The sequence below is a fragment of the Caenorhabditis elegans genome, chromosome V (assembly GCF_000002985.6).
Source record: "Caenorhabditis elegans chromosome V".
Lineage (NCBI taxonomy): Eukaryota > Metazoa > Nematoda > Chromadorea > Rhabditida > Rhabditidae > Caenorhabditis > Caenorhabditis elegans.
In genome coordinates this window covers 17,003,681-17,025,619 of record NC_003283.11, presented here as the reverse complement: position 1 = coordinate 17,025,619, position 21,939 = coordinate 17,003,681, and the positions used below count along the sequence as shown (strand labels likewise).

Here is a 21,939-nt window from a genome sequence, read left to right as displayed (position 1 = left end):
AGTAAATGATATTTTAAAAACATTATCTTGTCATTATTTCATTTTAGTCAAGTTTAGAACAATCTTTATAATGTTTGAGACTTGACCGTAAAAAAAACATTTATTTACTTTAGATTTGAACAAAACATAATAATATCAATTTTAAGGTGACCGAAGAAATTTCCCGCCAAATATCTGCATAACCACTAAAGTGAACATGTATTGAAGATGGTGATGCGACTAAAATGAGAATTAAGCTTTAAAAAATCCGAAAAAAAAGTTAATACCTTGAGTTAGCCGCCGATAAGAATCATTGGACGATTTGGCAAGTTTTTCAGAGCGTCCATTCCTAAAAAGTGAATTTTTTTGAATCCAACTTGTCTGATGGGTTATTTACCGGCATGTCTAGCTTTTTTGTTGTCCACGGCTGTTTGAATGACCTCGGAAAGCTTTGCGTCAGAGTCACCACAACGAATTCTATCACGTAGACTTACTTCGGAATTTCCATGGAGGCATACCTTAAATTAATCAATGTTTTGAAAAAATGTTTTGAAGCATTCAAAATTTTTGATAAATTTAGAATGTCTTTTTGTACGTTTAAAAGTCTACAATGTCCAAACTCTTTTAATTTATATATTATTTTAAATTTTTTATAAATATGATTACACCAGTTTCACCTAATTACACCAGTTTCACATCTCAAAAATACTCTTTACATTTGTCAACAACTCACTTTCAAATTTCCATCAGCAGTTATTCTTAGCCTATTGCAAGTGTTACAAAAGTGATCTGACATCGAGGTGATAAACCCAAATTGTCCTTGGAATCCGTCAATCTTATAAGCTTTAGTTGTGTCATTAGGTAAGTCGGATAACCGTATGACGGCATCCCCATATTTATCAACAATTAAGTTCAGCATTTCTCGATAGCTCATGAAACTGTCATTTTTGAACTCGTTACCGCCAAAAGGCATGAACTCTATGAATCGGATGTCAAGGTTACGACCTTTAGTTAGATTCACAAAATCAACAATTTCGTTCTCATTTTGGTGTTTAAGAACAACAACGTTCAGCTGAAAAAATTATAGTTTTTTTTTAATCGAGAATGATCAGAAATTGAAACTCACTTTAACTTTTGGAAAATAACCTCTCGCTAGTTCAATTGCCTTCCAAACTTTGTCAAATCCATCCCGTCTTGTCATCTTAGCAAATTTTTCACGATCAAGCGAATCAATGCTGATGTTTATCTAAATCGAGGCAACTTTAAAAAAAATTAGTTTTGGTTGAAATGTAAGAACCAGAAGCTTTTTGAAAAAATACATTATTAACTATGATCATAGTTTGATCTGAATCGATGAAATTTTCAGGTAGATATGAAATAGGAATCAACAGCTAGAATTATTTATTGAAATGTCTCCGGCAACGATTCACAAGAGCGACCTTATATTTTTACAGTTACATATATTTGAAAAATGTGTTCACCTTTGTCAATCCGGCATCCTTCAACTTGGGTAAAAACCTCGGCAAAACAAGACCATTTGTTGTAATACCAACTTCTTTGATTCCTGGAGTAGAGGAGATCCCTTCTGAAAATTCAACGTGTTATGTTTCATCATTGTAGTTATACGTTCACAATGAACTCACCAACAATCTGCACAAGATCATTCCGAATAGTAGGTTCACCGCCTGTCAGTCTGACCTTGTCAACACCATGTGCAGCGAATAACTTTACAAGCCTTAGTACTTCACTGTTTGAGAGCATTTTATCTTTGGGCTTGAGTGGAATACCTTCGGCTGGCATGCAATAAAGGCAACGGAAATTGCATTTTTCCGTTAGAGATATCCTCAAATAAGTGTGCTCTCTCATAAACATGTCAAAAAATGGTAGTTGTCCTTTTGCCCGTTCGATCTGAAATTGTAAAATTAACGACCCTTGAACACTCCGAATTTTTTTATGTTACTGATTTCTAAAGCTCATTGTGACAATTATCTTCTAGAATACCTCTTGAATTTTCACTTTAACTGCTTCTCTTTTCTGTTCTGGCGTCAGCAAAACGATTGGCTCTGCATGTTCTCGTAATGGAACGGTTAGTTGTTTCACAATTTCTCCCGCTGATGACTTTGTCCTTGACCACTGAAATAATTTTTTTCCGGCTTGAAGACACATCTGTAATATTTATATCAAAATACTTCAGTGCCGGCCACTTGATTTTAAAAAAATTGGGAATTTACTGATGATATATTCAAAAATATAATAAAATTAAAGTGTAACTATAAAACGTTTCAAAACATTTTGGAATTTTTTAGTTCGAGTCAAAAAGTAGTGGAAAACTGAGTTAGCGCCACTGCTGGAAACTTTTTATATATTTTTTGAATGAATTAAGTGTGAGCAATATTATTCCTAACAATAAAAGTTGTTCAACTAAGTCCTATGACGAATAATGATAACGTCTGTTCAATAAAATATAAATTGAGTCTTGGCACACTCCTGATGGAAATTTTTTAAAGCACTGATAACTAGTCATGAGGGCAGTCAAATTGACTTTCAACTGACATTCTTCACTTTATGGCAACGAGCAATAGTAAAAGTTCCCAACATCGGAAGTTTGTGCGGGTAGTTGCCAGTGTTGTTGTAAATGTTTGCCGTCGTTATTCCAAAAATACGATTTTGGATTTTGAATTCCGAAATTTTTTTAATAAATCAATGTTAAAGTTAGCTTGCAATAAGTTAAAAGCAACTTTTCAACATGTTGTCTAACTTATTCAATAGGTGAAAAATTAGGAAATCGCAACTTCCAAAATTCCAAATATATTCTATCAGCAAAAAAGCTCATCAAAGTTCATTGAAAAATTGAATTTTTACAAAAATTATCGTGAGTATGAACTTTGAAAAGTTCAAAGGTCGTTGAGAAAGATGATCAAATACCCTTAAATAGCAAACTTTTTGGTTCTCACCAACAAAGTGCAGACTTGTAATAATGAATCCTCAGCGAGGAATTCTTTTTGCCTGTCTTCTCGTCGTTGTGACCAATCGTGGAGCTACTGCTCAACATGCAAGACCGCCAGTAGGAGTAACAGGAGATGTCACGGGAGCTCGCATAGACCCTCCGTCAGACAAATGTGAAAACCCTTCCGTCAACATCGCAACTACGGAGGCCCCAAAAATCGTCACAACAGCGGAGCCAGCAGCCAACTCAACCAAGCCAGCCCAGCCCAACTCAGCCACCGGTCCAGTTGTTCTCCTCACCATTGTGGCAGTTACTATGAACTAGGGCTCCCAGCTAAGTGAGGCGCGGAATGCGGGCCTCACGCCGGCCTCACGCCGGCCGGCCTCGCGCCGACGCCGCACGCCGCTGTGTGTGTGAAATGCAGTGCGAGAGGTAGTTATTTGAAGCGGCCGACACGTTCGGGGTTCCGCAGCTTAGTGTGAAATGAGTAGCTTGGTGTGTGTGCAACGTAGTGTCTCACTATACATGCGGCGTGGGTGACGCCGTGAGGCCGGCGCGGCGACCGCTGAGGCCGGCGAAGGCGCCTTTGCGGCGACCTCATGGGAGCCCTACTATGAACAGTTATTTTTAACATTGGCAGTTTGAATGTTTTGTGAATCCAATAAATACATTATTTAATCATCAGCGTTACTGTATCATCGTGTTGAAAGTGTTTTGTTCTTCTATAGTCCTCCAGAAGTGAGCAGTATTGAAACACATTCTGAGGATGTCCTAACAAGCAAATATGTTTACTTGTCTTATTGACCAAATGTCTTGAATATTTAGTTTTGTATGCAAAACCTCCTACTGATTTTTCAGAACTTTGTTCGTGAAGTTTGGCCTGAAAATGCAAACCATGGTCAAACACCGAGTTTTAGTTATTTCTGACAGGTGTGGACAAATTTCATGCTGACAGGTGTGGACAATTTCAGCTGCTTTAAGGCTAACTACAAGCTCTAGGAGTCTTGTTGATCTGCATCTTGGCCACGCTGCGTCAAAGGTGTCAAGTATCATAACTTTTGTATCACTTTTCATTAATAACATCGGTTCCTGAAAAGATCTGACAATTAAAAGCTTACTATTTAACGTAAATATGAACTTTGAAAAGTTCAAAGGTAGTTGAGAAAGGTAATGAAACTTACCTTAAATACGGACCTTTTTGAATATTTTCATCATTGTGCAAAAGTGCAACAATGAATTCTCAGCGAGGAGTTCTCTTTGCCTGTCTTCTTGTCGTTGTGGCCAATCGTGAAGCTACTGCTCAACCGGCAGGAAGTGTGGTTGCATTCCGAACAGGAGGATCTGCCGTTGGTGCAAGCCAATGTAAGCACCATTCAAGAGAATACTCTGCCGTCTCTATAATATTTGTTTTCCCAAAGACAATAAGAGAAACGCATACATGCAGACGCACAGAACTTGAATGGCGGCGGTTTTGAAGTTTTTGCGCCGCGCTGAAAATTATGATATGAGCTTTAAGTACTACTCACCCACTCTTGCTTGAGAATAGTTTTTAAAGGTCAGACAAAGACGATCTGTGAGAAAAATGTGAAGCTACTGGTCAAAATGGAGGACCGGATGTAAGAATTCTTAGTGGTGACAGAGGAGGTTCCGTAGGTGAACGTTTGAAAACTACGGAATCCCCAAAAATCGCCACAACAGCGGAGCCAGCAGCACCCAAGTCAGCCGCCGGTCCAATTGTTCTTCTCACCATTTTGGCAGTCATTGTTGCTAATTTGACTGGTTTTTGAATCGAATAAATGCATTATTTAATCACTAGCGTTTTTGTATCACCGTGTGGAATTTATCCTTGTCTTAAAATTATATCCCCCAAGAAAGTGGTATTTGAATAGATTAAGCAGAAATCGTCTAACAGAATCGGCTGAAATTCATGATTTCAGAACTTTGGCTAAAATTATCAAACATTGGTAAACACTGACTAGTATATGGCAACTTAACTACAATTTGTATTAATTTTTCACTAGTAAGAACCACAGGAAATTACTACTTACCTGACCTCATAAAATTGGCATGAAAAATCCAAATATTCCAAATGCTACGGTATTTCGTTTCGATTTTTGCCAATAAGAATGTAAAAGAACTAGGTAGTACCAGATGAATATTATGTAGAAAACTTCTGAATCAATACTCATGAGAATGTATAATTTGGGCTTTTGTCGTATGTAGGCTGACAGGCCATTAAATGGGCTGGGAGAGTTTCACACATTCTCACAAAGTCAAATACTTTTTTACTTTTCAAATTTCTCGTAAACTTGACCTTTGCAAAGTACAAAGATTGTTGAGAAAGTTCATCTTATTCTTATATATAGAGAACTTTTTGAATTTTCATCATTGCACAAAAGTGCAATAATGAATCCTCAGCGAGGAGTTCTTTTTGTCTGCTTCCTCGTCATCTTGGCCAATCGTGAAGCTACTGCGCAAACTCCAAAACCGTCGGCGAGAGGATAGAGCGTACATCTGCCATTGGAGTTTCAGCACCACCAGCAGAAATAATAAAGCCCAGGGATGTCAATGGTGTCATTCCATCAGAGTCAGCTGAAGTGATAAAAAGAGCCATTCCACCACAGTATCTTCCGCAGAACGATGTCTTGAACGCAACAATGGCATCACCCAATTCAGCCACCGGCCCAATTGCTCTCTTTGTCATTGTGGCTGTTATGTTAACATTGGTGATTTGAATGGTTTTAAATTGAATAAATACATTATTTAATCACTAGCGTCACCACTAGTTTAACTACTAGCGTAGTAATTGTCAAAACGCATTATGTTTCCGGTTGCTCTCTGGTTTTCTACAAGATCAATTTTTATTAACAAAAAAACAATCAGCGTGAAGTTTTCATGATAGGTCTCTACTCCGAAACAATCTTGACGATGCCTCCGCAAGTCTAACTGTACTCCTAGATTCTGAAATTTTCGGATGTTCCAATTTGAACTTGTGTGTTACTCACCCTTGCAAATAATCTTCCAAATCATCTTTTTAGCAGTTTTCCGGTAGTGATGGTGCACTGTAATAACTGCAACACTTTGTGCAACCCCGTGAAATGCAGCGCAGACTATTGATAAGTTCATCATTTCTTGAGAGTAATATCCGAACGAATAAGCAATTGCTAAAATGATCAGTGGCCCTGATATAAACATCAATGGAATACATGTTTGTAATAGGATACCAATCAAAAATGCCTTTTGGTTCTTCTGAGTTTCTTTTGAAACTGATTTCGACGGAGCTATATAAAGATAGTAAACCGCGCAAAAAGCATGGAATATTATATTTCCAGCTGTTTGTAAAATCATTGATGGAAGGAAAATAAAGCTTATAAATTGGATAACGTTTTGATCAGTAAGTAGTATGGTAACTGGAAATTCGAAAAACTCCGTTGTGGGACATGGGTAACGAGTTAATGCATGAAGTTTGGCAGCTTCTTGATCAGCAGGATTTGTCAAAAAGAAAAGAAGACAGCTGCAGTTGTAGAAAAAAACTATTGCATGGTAGAGGAGTCGAGTGGACTTTCGAGTTATTTTAAACCGATTTTGTGGTAGGGAACTGCTACGGATTTCGAAAAGATACACATAAGAGCATACGGCACCTGAAGGACACATATTTACGTTTTTTGTTCAATGATTGTTTGAAAATTTTATTGTTTACTACAAAACTATGAAATACATGGGTAAAACGAAGATGGCACAAAAGCGATGAAATAGAGGGTCATCTGGCAAATGAAACAATTTCATCAGTTTTTTACACTCGAAATATAGAAACTGCGAGGCGTGCACGCACAAATCCTAAACCTCAAGCCCGACTTTTTTTTTTCGGAAAATCAGCGGGTAAATGCCGAAATCGGGACCGAAACCAATATCAGGCGCCGACATCTCACGACTTCCGCGCCCACCCCTAAATTATCCGAAAAGGTCGGTGCCTCAATTTGAGGATTTGTGCGCACATACGCCATGCAGTCTCTTTATTTTGATTATATCTCTGTTTGGAATCAAAGGAGTTTCTTTAGACTGAAATTATTTTAAGCCTGGAAGATGATTGAAACTTAAAAAGTCATGCGCATTGAACCGGTGATGGTCCAATCAGCGGTTCATGTCTAATAGGCATACACGGCGTGTAAATTGGTACCTCTGGCCTAGAGAAAAACTTGAAAAACAAACGTACGCAATTATGAAAACGCGCGTGGTGTTTGCGGACTTGACTACTGTAGTCCACATAAATTTTAGCAATTAATACTTCCCGGTTTCGTTTTATATGAAAATATCCTTGAATTCAAGCAAAAAACGCATTATCTTTTTGAGAAAGAATAAAAGAAACACTAAAATTACATTAAATTCAAATACAAAAAAAGTGACCTACGCAGAAAACGAAACAAGGCAGTTTGAAGCTGCATTAATGAACAGCAATTTTGAGTGTAAACTTGTGATGGTGGGTATACATTTTATGTACTTAAATTGTTTAAAACCCTTCATTTAGTCAATTGGTGAAATTTCAAAAACTTTGTGAATCTAGTTTTTGAAAAAATTTCAAATTGGTGCCAATTTCACTGATTTTTTGTGAATTTCCGAGCTAAAATTGAAAAATTCAATGTGAACTTGTGACGGTGGGTAAGGTTTTTATGCACATAATTTGTTTGAAATAGTCTACCAAGTGAACTGGTGAAATTTCAAAAACTTTGTGGACCTAGTTTTTGAAAAAAGTTCAAAAATGTGCCATTTTTGTCGAATTTTAGTGGTTTTCGGAGCTAAATAGAAAAATTCAATAGGAACTTGTGACGGTGGGTATGAATTTTTCGCACATAATTTGATTATAGTAGTTTACTGAGTAATCTGGTGAAATTTCAGAAAATTTGTGGATCTAGTTTTTGAAAAAAGTTCAAAAATGTGCCAGTTTTGACGCATTTTCCTAATAATTGCCTAATAAATCAAATTTCTACCTTTATTTAGGAAAATAATCGTGTTTAATGTAATTTTTTCATTTTAAAAAGAATTTTTGTGCATATTTTTGTAGTTTTGATCCATTATAATGTCTCATTCATCGATGTTCAATGGCATTAAACATTTAAATTCGAATTTCGCGCACTTTGCAGCGGCCATGGCCTAGGATTCTCACTTTTGTCTTTTCGCTAGGCCAGATGTCCCAATTTACACGCCGTGGCATAGCCTCCAAGTTATCCCATGTTTAATCAAATGATAAAACTAACCGTTTCCTATTATAAGGCCAACAAACAGCTGTATGGTGAATGGTATTCCGAACCAACTTAGTGTTCCCAGTCCGAAAATGCCAGCAACTGGGAGGAAAACATAGGGTGTACCTCCACTGCACAGCCCAATATCTAACCCAGTACAAAGTGAGTGATTCAGTAACAACGGCCATGAAACACTTTTCATTACTGTCGGCGTTTTTTTAATGATTATGTAGAATGCGAGAATTTGAAGTGGGAAAGAAATTAGCTGCATGGCATGGGTTGGATAGGCAACTCCTTTCCATGAAGCCCAAAAACTATACTCGACGTTACACGTCAAATAGGTTGTCGCATAATAATCCTGCACAGACATTGAGTTAGATTTTTTCTCAAATATTTGATACGTTTGATATCTTGAAGCAGTAATTTGATAAGAATACAAGCCCTTGTTCCAAAACCGGCAGCTGAAAAGAATAATTGCAAACCAAATTTAATTAAAATGCAGAGTTGACCTGATTTCACTTCCCTCCTGTCTATGATTCACTTTCCCAGCAAACACGCGTTTTCTCTTGTTTCAGCTGTAAAGAATGACATCAATTATAAAATTGGGAAAACATTTCACGCCAATCAACTAAAATCGAAGAACTCAATCGTTTACTCAATTTTTAAATAGTAATTATCATGTTCACTTTAATGTTCCAATTAATCAACTTTTGCCGGTGATAATTGCTTTTCTTGTTTGTACTTTATTCGTAACTTTTTGATTATTCTTCCTATGTACTGTGTATTTATTTTTCTGTCTTTATACCATACTGCTTTTATTCCATCACGATCCCAATCGTAATAAATCAAATCAAATCAAATCAAATGATCCAATTCTCAATCCGTCAATTTTTTTGATTCTCTATAAATTTTGAGGCAATATTATTCACCGCGAGGATGATAAAGGATAAAGGAAAAAAACTCGCTTAAAAACGGGTATATAAATCTTTTCTTTATTGTACTTTAATATTATGTCTAGTCTTAGAATTGTTTCTTATTTTGTATTGATAGCTTCCCTAGATGCTTGCATCCGTACGATTCCACCGGAAGATGTAGGATTTTCTGTGGATCCGACTGAAATTCCCGTGGGTCCAACAGTTCAACCGACAGAACCAACCGTAACAACCCCAAGAGAAATCACACATCCAACGGATGCTCCAACAAATGCTCCAACAGATGCTCCAACTGATGCACCAACTGAGCCACCACCTCCACCAATGATGAGTTTTTTCTCAAAATAAATTTGGCAATTCAACTCGCAAAGTGTCAGCTGCTAGCAAAATAAAACAAATCCTTCTCTAGCCATGCGTAAACTGTGTCGACATTTCAACAATCTTGTCACCAGCACAAGCTGATGCAATTTTTGATTCGTAAATCAAATTTACTCCCAAAACCATTAAGACTCTGCACATTTAGGGTACCTTCCACAAACACCGATGGGTGCACAGTGGCGACAGCTACGTGTCGTGCAGCTCCCGGAAATGACAAGTGTGGAGTTCTGAACATTTACGTAAGAAGTTTTTCTCCCAATCATAGAAATTACTTGAAAGTTTAAGTCACCCACTGCGTCGGTAGCAAAACAGCCTGCACCTATGGCAACATCAACGACAGCTTACTTAGAGTGCCAGCCCGATGGAACTTGGTCTGGTGGTAATATGGCTGATGCGTACACAGTGTAGGTGTCCTGTTCGATGATTTTACCTAACGAAGAAGTTTTCAGAACAAATATTCCATCGTTGTTCTGTGACAGTGCTTGTTCTGCAAGTGGCTAGGTAGTACTATCTTTGCCCAGTTAGGAATTGTTTTTGGTCGTTCCAAAAACACTATTTGACTTAACAAAACTATCAACGGGAAGTACAGCGTTTCACATCCTTTAATCCAGTTTGATCATTGACCGCAGTGACCAAGAAATTTCTATGTTCTTTGCTATTCCTTATCACTTCTATCATAAAGTCCAACAATATATTGCAACGTAAAAATAAATCCGGTCTACCACAGACAAGGATCAGGATAAAGCTAGCTGCTTTAGTCTCTCTGTTATCAATCTTTTGTCTAGTGGTATATGTTTAAAATTTGTAACTTTATTATTAATCAAATATTTACATCGTGCAACTTAGAAGAACCGCACTCTACACGTGCGTAGCTATTCGATAATCCAGCGACAACGAGGTAGAACACAGCACCGGCTACACTGATCCATGCAGAGTATCCAAGCTGAAATAAGAGTGTGTGTCTTTTGTTGCTACGCAAACATATAAAGTAATCCTGCCCGTTTATCTTTTTTTTTTCGAAATCTGTTGCAGTGGTAATGTATTTAAGCTAATCCTCCAGTACTCTTACAATTAGCGTGCTTATACAGTAACACACATACTTTAATTTTGTAATATTGTAAATCAGAGGCTAGGAGTATTGGCTGGCTGCTTGAAACAGTACCTCTTAGGTAGTTCTACCATCACTTGCACACAAAATGTATACCATATCCATATATCGGAATTAACTTACTGTAGCATTATCATTATACTTCCTGTTCATATGCGGCAAATTGACTCCAATTAAAGTAACGCCAACAACTGTTAAAATAGTGATGAACAGTGACAGGACAGCAATTGAAATAAATTTTCCTCTCTGCGTAGGAGAGTAACCATTCCTTCTGATGTTATTTCTATAAAAAAAATTAATAGGTCGTTCATAAAGGAAAAAAATAAAACATACGATGTGACTATCAGCTGAATGAGGACTAAGACGGTACAAAAGAGGGAGACTTCCATCACCAAACTTGCAGCGACATACCATCCAATGGTGACCTGAAAATATTGAGCATCTCTAGTTATAGTGAAATTGTTATTTGGTGAAGAAGCTGTTTACAAGTAGAACTTACAACCCAAAGTGGAAAAAGTCCGATGCTTCCACTCCAATCTGTCACCCAAGCATTCGAGAGGACCCCAAAAAAGTTGCAGGCCATTGCGGCAATGGTGACCACAGTAAAGAACAGACGCTTGGCAGTCGCCATAATTGTTGAGTTGAAAATGTGCTCCAACCTCCACTATTCACAAGTTTATAAAGCATCGTTATCTGAAATATTCGTCCTCACACACGCAGGTTGGCTGGGAAACATTTCTGATAATGAATCAACTTCTGATTAAGACTACATTCTTTTTATGATATCACATCGTGGAACACATCGGGTGTACGCTATACTTGGTCTCCGCTAAAACGAAATTTTAATCTATGTGTCATTGATATGAACCTTTTAAACGGAAAACTGATAAGCCAGTGAACTTTTGATCTGTCTGATTGTGAGTGGCGGCCCAATAGACGAACACAGCTTAATGGCCTCGATTTGTTCGGGCTGGCTATTGCGTTTGAGGCCGTTCTATCTTAACCTGTCAATGTGAATATTGAAAGATTTGTTTTGAACATCCAACGAATGTAAGATGCCGAAGCTAACATATAACCAGCTTTTATAGACATGCCACAAAATGTTACTGTAGAGAAAATCCGAAGATTATCTTCAGTTTGATAAGGCAACAAGTATTATCCTTTCATTTTCCCCGCCATGGAAATGTTCCCAGAATTTTTAATCCTTTCTCTCCTCCTCTCCAAACTAAATCTTATCAATGCATGTATACCTACGCAACAGATAGAAAGTAATTGATCCCGGAAGGCGTTTTTTTTTCCAAACATCTTCCAATTTTCAGAAACCCTCCAGACTACGACCTCCCTGACCACAACGACGGCTCCGGTGGCAATCGTGACAACTACTAGCACAGGTGAGGAAAGATTTTTTTTTGAGATATTTCTGTCATGTATTTGTCATAGAAGATGTATTTGGCATTGATACTTTAATACTTGTAGAGTTCCATTTGATTTTTCTTTGAATTAGGTTAGTCCATAGATCACAAACCTGTTCGGTTCTTTTTTTCCATTACTGATGTTAGCTGTGACCCAGATAAGATGCCACAGCGATTACTTGCGTAATTAGACAAAAGTTTCACGGCGAACTGGTCTTCATAGACATGCCGCTAATAGTTGCAATGTGGGTTAAGTAGATAACTAGTTATATCTGAGTTTCCCACGCTATTGAAATGTCTTTAGTTTTTATTATTTATTTCTTCCTTTTTTTCACAATCTCCCTTATGAATGCGTGTATACCTACGCAACAAGTGGAAAGTAATCGAAAAATTTGTGATCATCATCTACCAATTTTCCAAATTTTAGCCACTTCTGCTGCTCCGACAACGATGACGGCAATTGTGACAACTACAAGCACTGGTAAGTAGGGGTTTTTAAGAATTGCTATTCCAGTTAATTTTTTTTAAAAGTGATTTCAGTTTCTCCAACAACAACTACTACAATCACAACCACTACAACGACTCCCAGTTAGTTCCCCTAAACAAAATGCAAATTTTATCTTTCAAAATTTCCAGTTCCTTGCCCAACAGACTGGCTAGGATTTGCTAGACCCAGTGGACCGTGGTGCATTAGGGTGAGTGTTTGATAAGGGTCAACCTGCCCGAAAAAAAAGTTTCAAGCTCAAAGGTCCTGTTTCACAACCCGGCATGAAATCACTGGAATCGAACCGCTCAACGCTTTTAAGAGAGCTACATAGTTCGCGCAAACATTAGCCAGACAAGAGTTGTCCAAAAAGTCATAATTTCAGGTGTTTGTTGCTAGTGGAGATCAACCAACCGCAGATTCCCTTTGTAGTTCGGAGGGAGCAGTCCTCAGCTCAATTCAAAGTCAAGAAGAACTCGACTATATGGCGAGTAAGTTCTGGGCCAGGCTTAGTGGGGAGAGAGTCCGTAACTAGATTATCGGTCATGATCCTTGGGCTAGCACTACTCAGACAAGCTGTTTTTCCAATTCCTTGGTGACTGTTTGTCAATTCCAAAAGCTTCAATCATTTCAGATTCATTCATCGCTCTGAACGGTGCCAGTAGCGCATTCTGGATTGGCGCTGAGAGGACGGCCGCGTGTATGTCATCAGGATTAACCGCAACATGTACCAGACTAAATTCGTTTTCATGGACAGATGGCTCAGCAACGGGTACTGCTGGCTTTGTGTGGAATGGTATTGAGCCAAACAACGGAGCTGGAATGACGTTTGTCAAACTTGTAACACTTTTTCCAAAAAATATTTTATTTCAGTGAATCTTGCGTTGTTGAGAACTATATGGCATTATTGTCTGATCAACAGTAAGCTTATGATTATCACCATCTTTCATTGAGTATGTTTTATTTTCAGATGCACTAGAGTGTTTCCCGGGTATGCCTGCGGTAAAGCTTCGTGAAAAATAATAACTACTCCTGTTTTTATAATAATGATATGATTATTCTAATTAATAAATTAATGAAGATTCAAAATAATATTTGAAATCGCCACTATACATAGCTCACGTCATGGTTCGAGCAAGAAGTTTAAAAAATTTATTTTAAAAAGGTGTTACGACAATTGGTTCCTCGTTTTTTTGCAAGTATAGAAGTAAAAATATTTGGAATTATTTATTGCTGTAATCAAATTGCACAAAATGTAAAAATTTATGCGTTTTGCGAATCCTCAAAACGTGCTTACATTGGCTCTTTTCCGCAAGCATATCCAAAACCGTCATATCTATCACAACTGAAAATTTGGACTTGTAGCATAATTTTGTGGTCCTGAAACTTACGCGTCATCGGATAAGACACCAAGGTAGTTCACAGTGACGCAAGGTTCGCTGAAAATAAAAAAATGCTTTTGGATGTTTAAAAAGTTAGTATTCTTGGTTGTAGCAGCATACTGTTTCAATGATTTTAGGATTTTACTTTAAAATTTGCGACGCTTTTCAGAAGGAATTTTTTAGCTAGAGCATGTCAGTCAGGGGTGAGCGGTAATCGGCAATATCTGCTATCGTCTGACATTTTCTACAATTTTCAAACCGAATTATATTAGGCTCCTAAATCTACAAAAAGTATCAAAGTTAAATTTCTGAAATTTCATATTTCCAGCAATCGGCAATTTTGGTAATTGTCGAAAGTTTGATTACAGAATGGAAATAGCCGCGCACCCCTAATGCCAATGCCCATCGGTGATATTAACTGCCTAACTTACTTAAGCATAGCCCCTCCGTTGTCGGGTTGTCCTGTATTCCAGACAAATCCAGCAGTGCCTGTCGCGGAACCATCTGTCCATGAAAACGAATTCAGTGCGGTACATGTCGCAGTCAATCCTGATGATATGCACGCGCCTGTCCTCTGACCCCCAATCCAGAAAAATCCAAGTGTACCGACCACGGTATTATACGAGCCTGGGAATGGTTTAGTTTAACTGAATATTTCGGGCTTTTTGAGGAAAAACCTACTTCTCATAAAGTCCAGCTCTTCCTGACTCTGAATCGAGGTAAGGACTGCTCCCTCACCACCACACAGGCCAGCCGCAGTTGGCTGATCTCCAATACCCATAAATACCTGAAATGGAATTATTTCCCAGAGAGGCCTTAGCAAATACTCACTCTGATGCACCATGTTCCACTAGGTCTCACAAATTCTTCCCAGTCAGTCGGGCACGGTACTGAAGATTGAAAAGTAAATTTTTTTTAATTTTTCAAAGAAAAAACTAACTAGCAGTCGTTGTAGTGGTAGGCATTGTCGTGGTTGTTGTAGTTGTTGTAGTTGTTGTAGTAGTCACTATTGATGGAATGGCTGAAATTTTTTTTTCTGGCTTGTATGAAAGCTCTAGTACAAACTACAATGTTCAAAGACCAGCAGATTTAAGTATAGTCTTCGGTTCTGCAAAAAAACCAATCCAACAATTTGGTAAATTTTTTCATAACGTTTTTTTTTTAATTTTTGCAAAAGTTTGCAAAATGATTTCTCCCGTTTTTTTCGTATAAAAAACAAAAAAATCTTCTCAAATTTTTTGATAGCTTAGCAGCGTCAGATTTGGGTTGAGGTACTTTTCAGGGGCCATGTAGTAGTAACTTACTTTCTACTTGTTGAGTTGGAATGCAAGAATTAACAAAAGCAGAACTAAAAGTTAACACAAGGAAAATAGAAACCGACATTTTGAATATTTCCTATCAGAATCCATCCAAGCTTTTTGTCTGTGGCATTTTGTCTGTCTTATATTGCGCAATCAAACACCGGATTCCGCGCGTGTAAATTTTTGACCCCCTTCTCACCTGTGCTAGTAGTCGTCAAAGGTATCAATGAAGACGTCGTAGTAGTCACAGGAACAAAGGTGGCTGAAAGCATTCAACATTTCTAGATTCAAAAACATTTCTGGGTTCAATTACTTTCCACTTGTTGCGTAGGTATACATGCACTGATAAGTGTACCCGTGAAAAAGTGGAGAGAAAGGATAAGATAAGCTGTGAACATTGACCACGGCGGGCAGAAAACTGAGGGTGATATCCCTGTCATCGCCATTTTGTCCGCAACAATTATTAGCGGTATGTCTATAAAATCTAGTTTGCCGTAGAAATTCTTCACTGTATCACACGTTCTTGGCAGGTTGTGTCTAGGTTGGTGTCTTTGGATTAAATAATGATTTTCTTCCTAACTCGTGGGTTTTTAATACATAGGAGGATAAATTAAAGGTTGATATTTTTTTTTGTACTATTGCAGACTAGACTAATGAAGGTTATTTTCGAGCGGGAATAACTCAGTCGGAAGTGGTATAGTAATCTTTAAACCACGTTCGGTGCATTCAAGATAAAATTAAAAATAGTTTCAGGGTAAGGGCTTGATGTTTGGCAGATGTTTGGCAAAATCAAAAGAGACCAATAATTCACTAGTGCTTATCAGTTTTTGGATTAAAATTTTTCTATCGATGACACATAGATTAAAACACTATTTCGACGTGAGTCTATCACACATTACGTACATATAGAGTGTTTTATGATATCATAACACAAAGAGAATGTAATTTGGCAGTTTGAGTTGATTCATTATCATGAACTTCTCCCAGTCAACTCACGTCTGTGATGACGAACCTATATGATAATAATGCTTTAAAAGTTTGTGTGCTGTAAAGGCTGAAGAACGTTTTTCCATGGCGACTATCAAGCGTTTATTATTTACTGTTGTAGTTATTTGCGCAATTGTCTGTAACTTTTTTGCGGTTTTCTCAATCGCTTGGGTAACAGATTGGAGCGGAAGCATTGGACTTTTTCCCCTTTGGGATGTAGGTTTTTTTTCAAGGCAGCTCCTTGAACAGTTTTTTGAACTAAAAAATATTTCCAGATCACAATCGGATGGTATATAGCTGCAAGCTCACTGATGTATGTATCATTTCTTTGTAGTGTTCTAGTATTTATTCAGTTGATTATCACTTCGTATGTTTAATAATTTCCATTACTTTATTACAAAAACCCTACGGATTTTCAGCAATAACGTTAGAAAGAACGGATATTCTCACTTGCAAAGAGGAAAATTCATTTCAATTGCAGTTTTCTCACTGCTCATCACAGTTTCAACAGCTGTTGCCGTTATTCTGATCGCTGTCAATTTGCCACATATGAACAAAAAATATTACGACAATGCTACCGTGAGTTGTGTTTCATTTACATTATACACGGTGGTTTTAGCAAACGCGCTCCACCGAATCAAACTGAAATCTAACATTTTGAAAATTTCCAGCTGGGATACTCTGCATGGTTCAGTGTAGCTGGTGCAGTGTTCTACCTCGTTGTCGCTGGCTTCTCAATCAGTTACGCACGTGTAGAGTGTAGTTTTACTAAATCGCAAGAACCATGTTCTATCATCTAATGTTTTTTTTAATTTCAAATTTCAAACTTGAATAAAAATCATAAATGCATTTTTTACAATAAAGTTCATCTTCGTGCATTTTCTTCTCTAATTTTTGACTTTAATGTGTATCATGTTTTTAATGTTTGGGCAGCTGAAACGCTCTTGAACTTTTCCCCTATTTCTCCTAAAGTTCTTGACATCTGAATAATAAAGTGAAATGCTAAAAATTGCATCTGCCTCGGTTCAATTTTTACACACCAATATTATTGTTATTCTTATTTCCTTGACATGTACAACATTGACTTTGCTGAACCTCTCTGGATGGTCAACTATTACCATTTTATCGGAATTTCCTCGCTGATAGGTAACATATTCGGGATATACCTGCTAATCTACCAAACAAAAGAGCTTGGGGAATTTCGGTACTATCTGCTACTCTTTCAGGTTTTGTTTGAAGTTTATAATAATGTATTTAACCAGTTAAAGCTTTAGGTGGTTTGTACAGCAACTGACTTGAATCTCACAACCTTCATGAAATTCTTGCCATACTATCCGATCAACGCTCTCGGAACGATCGGCTATTGCTCTCAATGGTTCAATATGCCCACTCATTATTGCATGGTATGTAACCTCTTAGAGGACGTTCTCCCATAAAATATGCTTATTTCCAGCTTGTCTGCCTAATACTCACATACTACGAGTCGGAATGCCTGGCTCTATGCTTCTTCCAAAAGCATCAAAAAATTGCGAGCGTCATCGCTGTGCATGTGTTTCCAGTATATGCTAAAATAATTGGTGCGCTGATATTCCTCGCATTTCCAGTGTATCCGATGATTGCCATGCAGATTCTGGATGTAGGACCGGAAAAGCAATTGGAGTATATCAAAAGGGTTTGTTGTCAGATTGTAATGTATTTTCTAACTATAAGACTTTAGGATTTTCCCGATTACTACGCCGGATTCTCTACTGTACCACATTTTGCAATCTACCTTGATTCACCGCTGTTGTACAGTGTTTACTCTGTGGTTTTGCTAACTATGGGTACTATTTTTGCATCTTTGGTATTTGTCAACACTGATCTGATTCGCTTGATGGTCCGCTTGAAGCCCCAAATCTCACCGCAGAACTACCAAAAACACGTGGAGGCAATCCAAAGCCTGATTGTACAGATGTTAGTTGCCGGTCTGTGTGCGTTGCCACTGTTTGGTGTAGCCTTCATTCTGGCTTTTCAACTCAAGAATGGACAATTTATTGGGAGAATCATGTTCGTGCTGTGGACTTGTCATTCTACTATTAACATGATTTCTCTGTTCATTTTTTTTCCGCCATACCGTCGATATTTGTTCAAAAAGTTGAGAATGTAAGTATTCTTCAAAAAACTTGAGCACGTAGATCAAAACTTTTTTTCAGAAATCGACGAAGCCTCTTCCAAGTTGCCGCGTCATCTGTTATGACGTGACGATTATTCTAGCAATACATTCTTAATATTTCATGAATTTTTTAGTAATAAACTTGACCGCAAAACTTTTGCGTTTGCCAGGCATTCAGGAAGCACCCCCATGAAAGCCTGCAAGCCTTTGTCTGGTTTTTCGCCTGTGTGGTTTGCTGACCACACAGGCAAGATGCTTTCAAGCTGCCTGCATGGTTTACAGAAGGTGACTGCAGGCTCTAGGCTTGTTGGCCTTTTGATACGTAGTTCGGATACGTAGTTCAGTCGGATACGTAGTTGAGCGTCAGTGGGGGAAAAATACCAAAAGTCCATATTTTCTAAAAACTTGAAAAAAAAGTTTTTATTTTTTATTTATTTATTTATTTATTCATCATTGAAAAAAATGGAAATGAAAAGAAAAAACATAACCGATTTTGATATTTACAATTTTAGATTAATAAATTAACAAACAAAACACTTAAAAGTTCATTATTCCGAAACACAACACTCATATCCTATTTGATGCCCTCCTGTCCCGTTGAATGTTCACAATACTCGAGACCACCATCAATGATGCGTCGCCAACCGCATTTCCAGATCTCCAACGGCACTTTGTCCAAATAACACGGAGACGGAGCAATTCTACAACTGCGTCTCGGTATGGTTTATGAACTATCAGCATTACTGAACTGGAGGCCACGCCGTGCATTGCAATAAAGTTCAAAGCAATGTTGTTGTACACTTAACATTTTCATGTTTGTTGCTTCATACTAACGGGAAAACTCACTCTGATCGAAATGCAATGTTATAAATGCCGTAATAAGATACGCAATTGGAAATATCACAATAAATAATGGAATCGCTATTTGAATCGTCAACGCGATGAAAAATTGCACCTGCAGTTTGTGCGTTTTCTGTGACTTTGCTTTTGTACTCGAGAGGAATAAGGCAGTATGCACGAAATAGTAGATCACTTCCAACGAGATAACTAGTGCGGTGAGACCATAATGAATTGCATAGAGCATTGGTTCTTCAAGCCAGAGGTGAAAGTCGGGGTCATCAATTATTGATTCGGGTACACAGGGAAGGGTCTGAATTTGATGAAAGTCAATGTTTTTTCTGCTTTTGGCATTTTGTTTCAGTCCAAAATCTACTCAAGATTAAACACAATTTTTGCTAAGGTCCGTCTACTTTACAAAAATATAACCAACCCTTTTCACAAATTTCCTTCCTTCCATTTGATCTGGCTGGTTATAGAACAAGGGAAGCGTGAACATTAAAGCATAGAGATAATGCATTCCCATATAAAACAATCGACCTTTCGCCTTGAAAATGTTCTCACGATTTCCTTTAACAACAGTGTTATAGCGGCTCTCAAAGAATCCGAGAATCGACATTCCAACTATACACATGGAAGTAATGAATACGTGGCCTTGAATGTCGGTGGAAATCCCAATATCTGTGAATACTCCACGCATGTACCCACCGACTATAGGTACTAGGTAATATTGTGTGGAGAACACGGCGATGAAGAGGTCCAGAAAGGCACTGCTGGAAAAATGCAAAGATTTCGTTTTCCGTAGTAAATAGGGTATCTTACCAGAAGGTCAGGAATGGCATCATCCATTTAACGGACGCCATTCTTGACGGAGTTTTGAATATAACAACATATGAAGCTAGCACGTGGAGCGGAATTTCAACGATCGCAAGCTTATGTAGCAGATATGGAGCAAATGTGTCAAGTTCGTAAGAGGAATTTCTCCAGATGCACATTGGGGACACAAAACGGCGTATCTGTTGAAGTGGGAAAGTGATTGTCCGATTTCACCTGTTGCGAACTTTGTAGATTATTATATATTTTCAAATTTTCAATAATTTTTATACGTAAACTGAATATTTAAATATAGCACTTTGAACGTAAAGTGTGACGTCATACACGTTTTACGCAGGTTTAGTAAACAGATTTGTCCATCTGAGTGATCAGGGTCATTTAGAGAATCACACATTTCAAGTGTTCCGTAGCTGAAATTTTTGTCCAAGAATCGACAAAAATTTCGTCACAAATTACAAATGTCAAATTATGTAGACAGTTATCTTTTTGTATTGTGTAAAATTAAAAATTTATTCAGAATAATAAAATCATGTTTTATTAGAAATAATAATGTTTGATACCAAACGTCAGACTTTCAGATTTCTCATTTTTCGGGAACTTCCTTGTGTGTTCTCCGTCCCACCATTCGATATAAGACTCCAGTATCTTTCTGTAAAAAACGAATAAACTCAGAAAATTTATATTCATTGAAACCTTTTATAATTTTCTGATATTCCGTGACAATCAACATGAAAGAAATGCTATCAAATGGAGGATATAACCCAATTATAGAATACAGCCATCCCTTCTGCCAACTGATTTTCAAGTGAAAATAGGACGCAGCTATGGGGCCCAAAAGAACTGGGACGGCTGGTAGGATTAAAAATGCAGTAGGCCCAATGCTTTGAAAAATTAAAGCCTTGAAAAATTGACGTTGGAGCTTTCTGTTTTTGGAAGAAAACTTTAAGAGCTGTTGTTTCATGTTGAAGTGCATTTTCAATCCGCAGTAGAAGATTATTATATAATGAATACACACGATAGAAACGGCACTGGAAAAGTAATAAACACTTTGCCATCTCAAAGTTTTCTCCGTAATGTAAGGAAGAGCAATGAACCGAGGAACTTCTGTGATTACCAGCCCGTAGTTGTTCAGTATTTCGTCTCTGTCACAAATCAAGTTGTTATCTTCAGAAAAAAAACTTACTTCAAATAAGAATCTGAAGTACTGTCTGGCAAGCAGAATATATAAAATATAACAGCATAAATGGCTCCTGGTAGAATAGGATACATCATCAGCAGAACCCCTCCACCGCCATCAAATGATTTTGTAACCTTCATAGACATCAAGCATGAATAGCGATATACAAACAGAACAGTAATAAATGCTAGTATAGTTGCATAAAGTCCTGCCCATGCTAGTATAAGGATTTCCGAGATTTGTTTTGAGTTTATCCAAAAATTGAAGCTGAAGTACATGAGACAATTATTATAATTATGAGCAAATGGTTTTCCAAGTACTTCTATTGCCGAGAATATTATTCCCCATAGTGCGAAAACTATGATCATTTTTTTATACGTTCCGACTACGTTTTTAACGAAAAAAATGTCAAATAAATGACAAAAAAGTTTGCCAAAAAACTTGCACAGAAACCGATTTTGGAGAAAATATTAGCCAATTCCAAGGATACCATTGCTGATTTTTTTCGCGTAACTGTAAAGTGACGAGTTTGGTGAATAATATATAGTATCTAATGAACCGGATGTTTTTCACAGAATACTGTCTTTGCTAGACGTGTACGGAAATTGAAGGCTATAGGAAATTCGTATTAGTCTGGCAGAAATTCTGATATACAAAGCTTTGATATACTAACGTTGAGCATTGATATCATAAACAATCTGAAAGCCTCTGAAAATGTCTGAAAAAACTGCCAGTATGATCCGAAAGTTGCCAAATTTCGAAAATTTGTTTGGAAAAAATGGTGATCGGTCT

The 21,939-nt window shown here is 37.5% G+C and overlaps 11 protein-coding genes and 3 pseudogenes across 15 annotated transcripts; 7 read left to right on the top strand and 7 right to left on the bottom strand.

Annotated features, from left to right (window-relative positions):
* Positions 1-92: 92 nt before the first annotated feature.
* Positions 93-2,379, bottom strand: F49H6.5 (GTP 3',8-cyclase; the record flags this gene model as incomplete). 2 transcript variants are annotated; one of them, NM_001383480.1, is made up of 7 exons in its annotated part: positions 93-328; positions 377-497; positions 713-1,051; positions 1,106-1,225; positions 1,461-1,564; positions 1,623-1,887; positions 1,981-2,379. In NM_001383480.1, the coding sequence occupies 7 exons, from the start codon at positions 2,143-2,145 to the stop codon at positions 273-275; spliced, it is 1,170 nt and encodes a 389-aa protein (NP_001370025.1). The 2 variants fall into 2 exon arrangements, with proteins under 2 accessions (NP_001370025.1, NP_001368565.1); NM_001380850.1 differs by lacking the exon at positions 1,981-2,379 and having other exon boundaries at positions 273-328; positions 1,623-1,851.
* Positions 2,380-2,956: 577 nt separating this feature from the next.
* On the top strand, positions 2,957-3,250 carry F49H6.8 (MS Related Protein; the record flags this gene model as incomplete). The annotated part of the gene is made up of 1 exon (NM_074909.1): positions 2,957-3,250. The coding sequence occupies one exon, from the start codon at positions 2,957-2,959 to the stop codon at positions 3,248-3,250; it is 294 nt and encodes a 97-aa protein (NP_507310.1).
* Positions 3,251-4,158: 908 nt separating this feature from the next.
* On the top strand, positions 4,159-4,713 carry F49H6.12 (MS Related Protein; the record flags this gene model as incomplete). The annotated part of the gene is made up of 2 exons (NM_074908.2): positions 4,159-4,288; positions 4,517-4,713. The coding sequence occupies 2 exons, from the start codon at positions 4,159-4,161 to the stop codon at positions 4,711-4,713; spliced, it is 327 nt and encodes a 108-aa protein (NP_507309.2).
* A 680-nt stretch (positions 4,714-5,393) lies between these two features.
* Positions 5,394-5,630, bottom strand: F49H6.17 (Acyl-CoA thioesterase; the record flags this gene model as incomplete). Its single annotated transcript, NM_001129473.1, has 1 exon — positions 5,394-5,630. The coding sequence occupies one exon, from the start codon at positions 5,628-5,630 to the stop codon at positions 5,394-5,396; it is 237 nt and encodes a 78-aa protein (NP_001122945.1).
* A 189-nt stretch (positions 5,631-5,819) lies between these two features.
* srh-97 (Serpentine Receptor, class H) lies at positions 5,820-8,533 on the bottom strand (the record flags this gene model as incomplete). Its single annotated transcript, NM_074907.1, has 3 exons — positions 5,820-5,887; positions 5,932-6,567; positions 8,179-8,533. 3 exons carry the CDS (start codon positions 8,531-8,533, stop codon positions 5,820-5,822), a joined length of 1,059 nt encoding a protein of 352 aa, NP_507308.1.
* A 640-nt stretch (positions 8,534-9,173) lies between these two features.
* Positions 9,174-9,445, top strand: F49H6.14 (annotated as a pseudogene). Its single transcript has one exon. A coding segment is annotated over exon 1 (272 nt).
* Positions 9,446-10,293: 848 nt separating this feature from the next.
* Positions 10,294-11,212, bottom strand: clc-13 (MARVEL domain-containing protein; the record flags this gene model as incomplete). The annotated part of the gene is made up of 4 exons (NM_074906.2): positions 10,294-10,416; positions 10,705-10,864; positions 10,915-11,006; positions 11,081-11,212. 4 exons carry the CDS (start codon positions 11,210-11,212, stop codon positions 10,294-10,296), a joined length of 507 nt encoding a protein of 168 aa, NP_507307.2.
* Positions 11,213-11,758: 546 nt separating this feature from the next.
* On the top strand, positions 11,759-11,974 carry F49H6.16 (annotated as a pseudogene). Its single transcript has one exon. A coding segment is annotated over exon 1 (216 nt).
* A 313-nt stretch (positions 11,975-12,287) lies between these two features.
* On the top strand, positions 12,288-13,571 carry clec-241 (C-type lectin domain-containing protein; the record flags this gene model as incomplete). The annotated part of the gene is made up of 8 exons (NM_001356777.2): positions 12,288-12,372; positions 12,421-12,474; positions 12,534-12,581; positions 12,630-12,688; positions 12,863-12,968; positions 13,112-13,304; positions 13,351-13,398; positions 13,448-13,571. The coding sequence occupies 8 exons, from the start codon at positions 12,288-12,290 to the stop codon at positions 13,491-13,493; spliced, it is 639 nt and encodes a 212-aa protein (NP_001343584.1). The 3' UTR covers positions 13,494-13,571.
* A 199-nt stretch (positions 13,572-13,770) lies between these two features.
* Positions 13,771-15,606, bottom strand: clec-240 (C-type lectin domain-containing protein; the record flags this gene model as incomplete). Its single annotated transcript, NM_001356776.1, has 8 exons — positions 13,771-13,822; positions 13,869-13,916; positions 14,291-14,486; positions 14,541-14,646; positions 14,691-14,749; positions 14,800-14,880; positions 15,360-15,422; positions 15,474-15,606. 8 exons carry the CDS (start codon positions 15,604-15,606, stop codon positions 13,771-13,773), a joined length of 738 nt encoding a protein of 245 aa, NP_001343585.1.
* Positions 15,607-16,231: 625 nt separating this feature from the next.
* clc-12 (DNA damage-regulated autophagy modulator protein 2) lies at positions 16,232-16,984 on the top strand (the record flags this gene model as incomplete). The annotated part of the gene is made up of 4 exons (NM_074903.2): positions 16,232-16,363; positions 16,423-16,514; positions 16,567-16,726; positions 16,819-16,984. 4 exons carry the CDS (start codon positions 16,232-16,234, stop codon positions 16,945-16,947), a joined length of 513 nt encoding a protein of 170 aa, NP_507304.1. The 3' UTR covers positions 16,948-16,984.
* A 233-nt stretch (positions 16,985-17,217) lies between these two features.
* On the top strand, positions 17,218-18,388 carry sri-69 (Serpentine Receptor, class H; the record flags this gene model as incomplete). The annotated part of the gene is made up of 5 exons (NM_074902.1): positions 17,218-17,373; positions 17,422-17,550; positions 17,601-17,819; positions 17,865-18,289; positions 18,340-18,388. 5 exons carry the CDS (start codon positions 17,218-17,220, stop codon positions 18,386-18,388), a joined length of 978 nt encoding a protein of 325 aa, NP_507303.1.
* Positions 18,389-18,866: 478 nt separating this feature from the next.
* On the bottom strand, positions 18,867-20,131 carry srh-131 (Serpentine Receptor, class H; the record flags this gene model as incomplete). The annotated part of the gene is made up of 4 exons (NM_074901.1): positions 18,867-19,099; positions 19,146-19,449; positions 19,570-19,909; positions 19,959-20,131. The coding sequence occupies 4 exons, from the start codon at positions 20,129-20,131 to the stop codon at positions 18,867-18,869; spliced, it is 1,050 nt and encodes a 349-aa protein (NP_507302.1).
* Positions 20,132-20,553: 422 nt separating this feature from the next.
* Positions 20,554-21,640, bottom strand: Y102A5C.30 (annotated as a pseudogene). The gene has a single exon. A coding segment is annotated over exon 1 (1,087 nt).
* Positions 21,641-21,939: the final 299 nt, after the last annotated feature.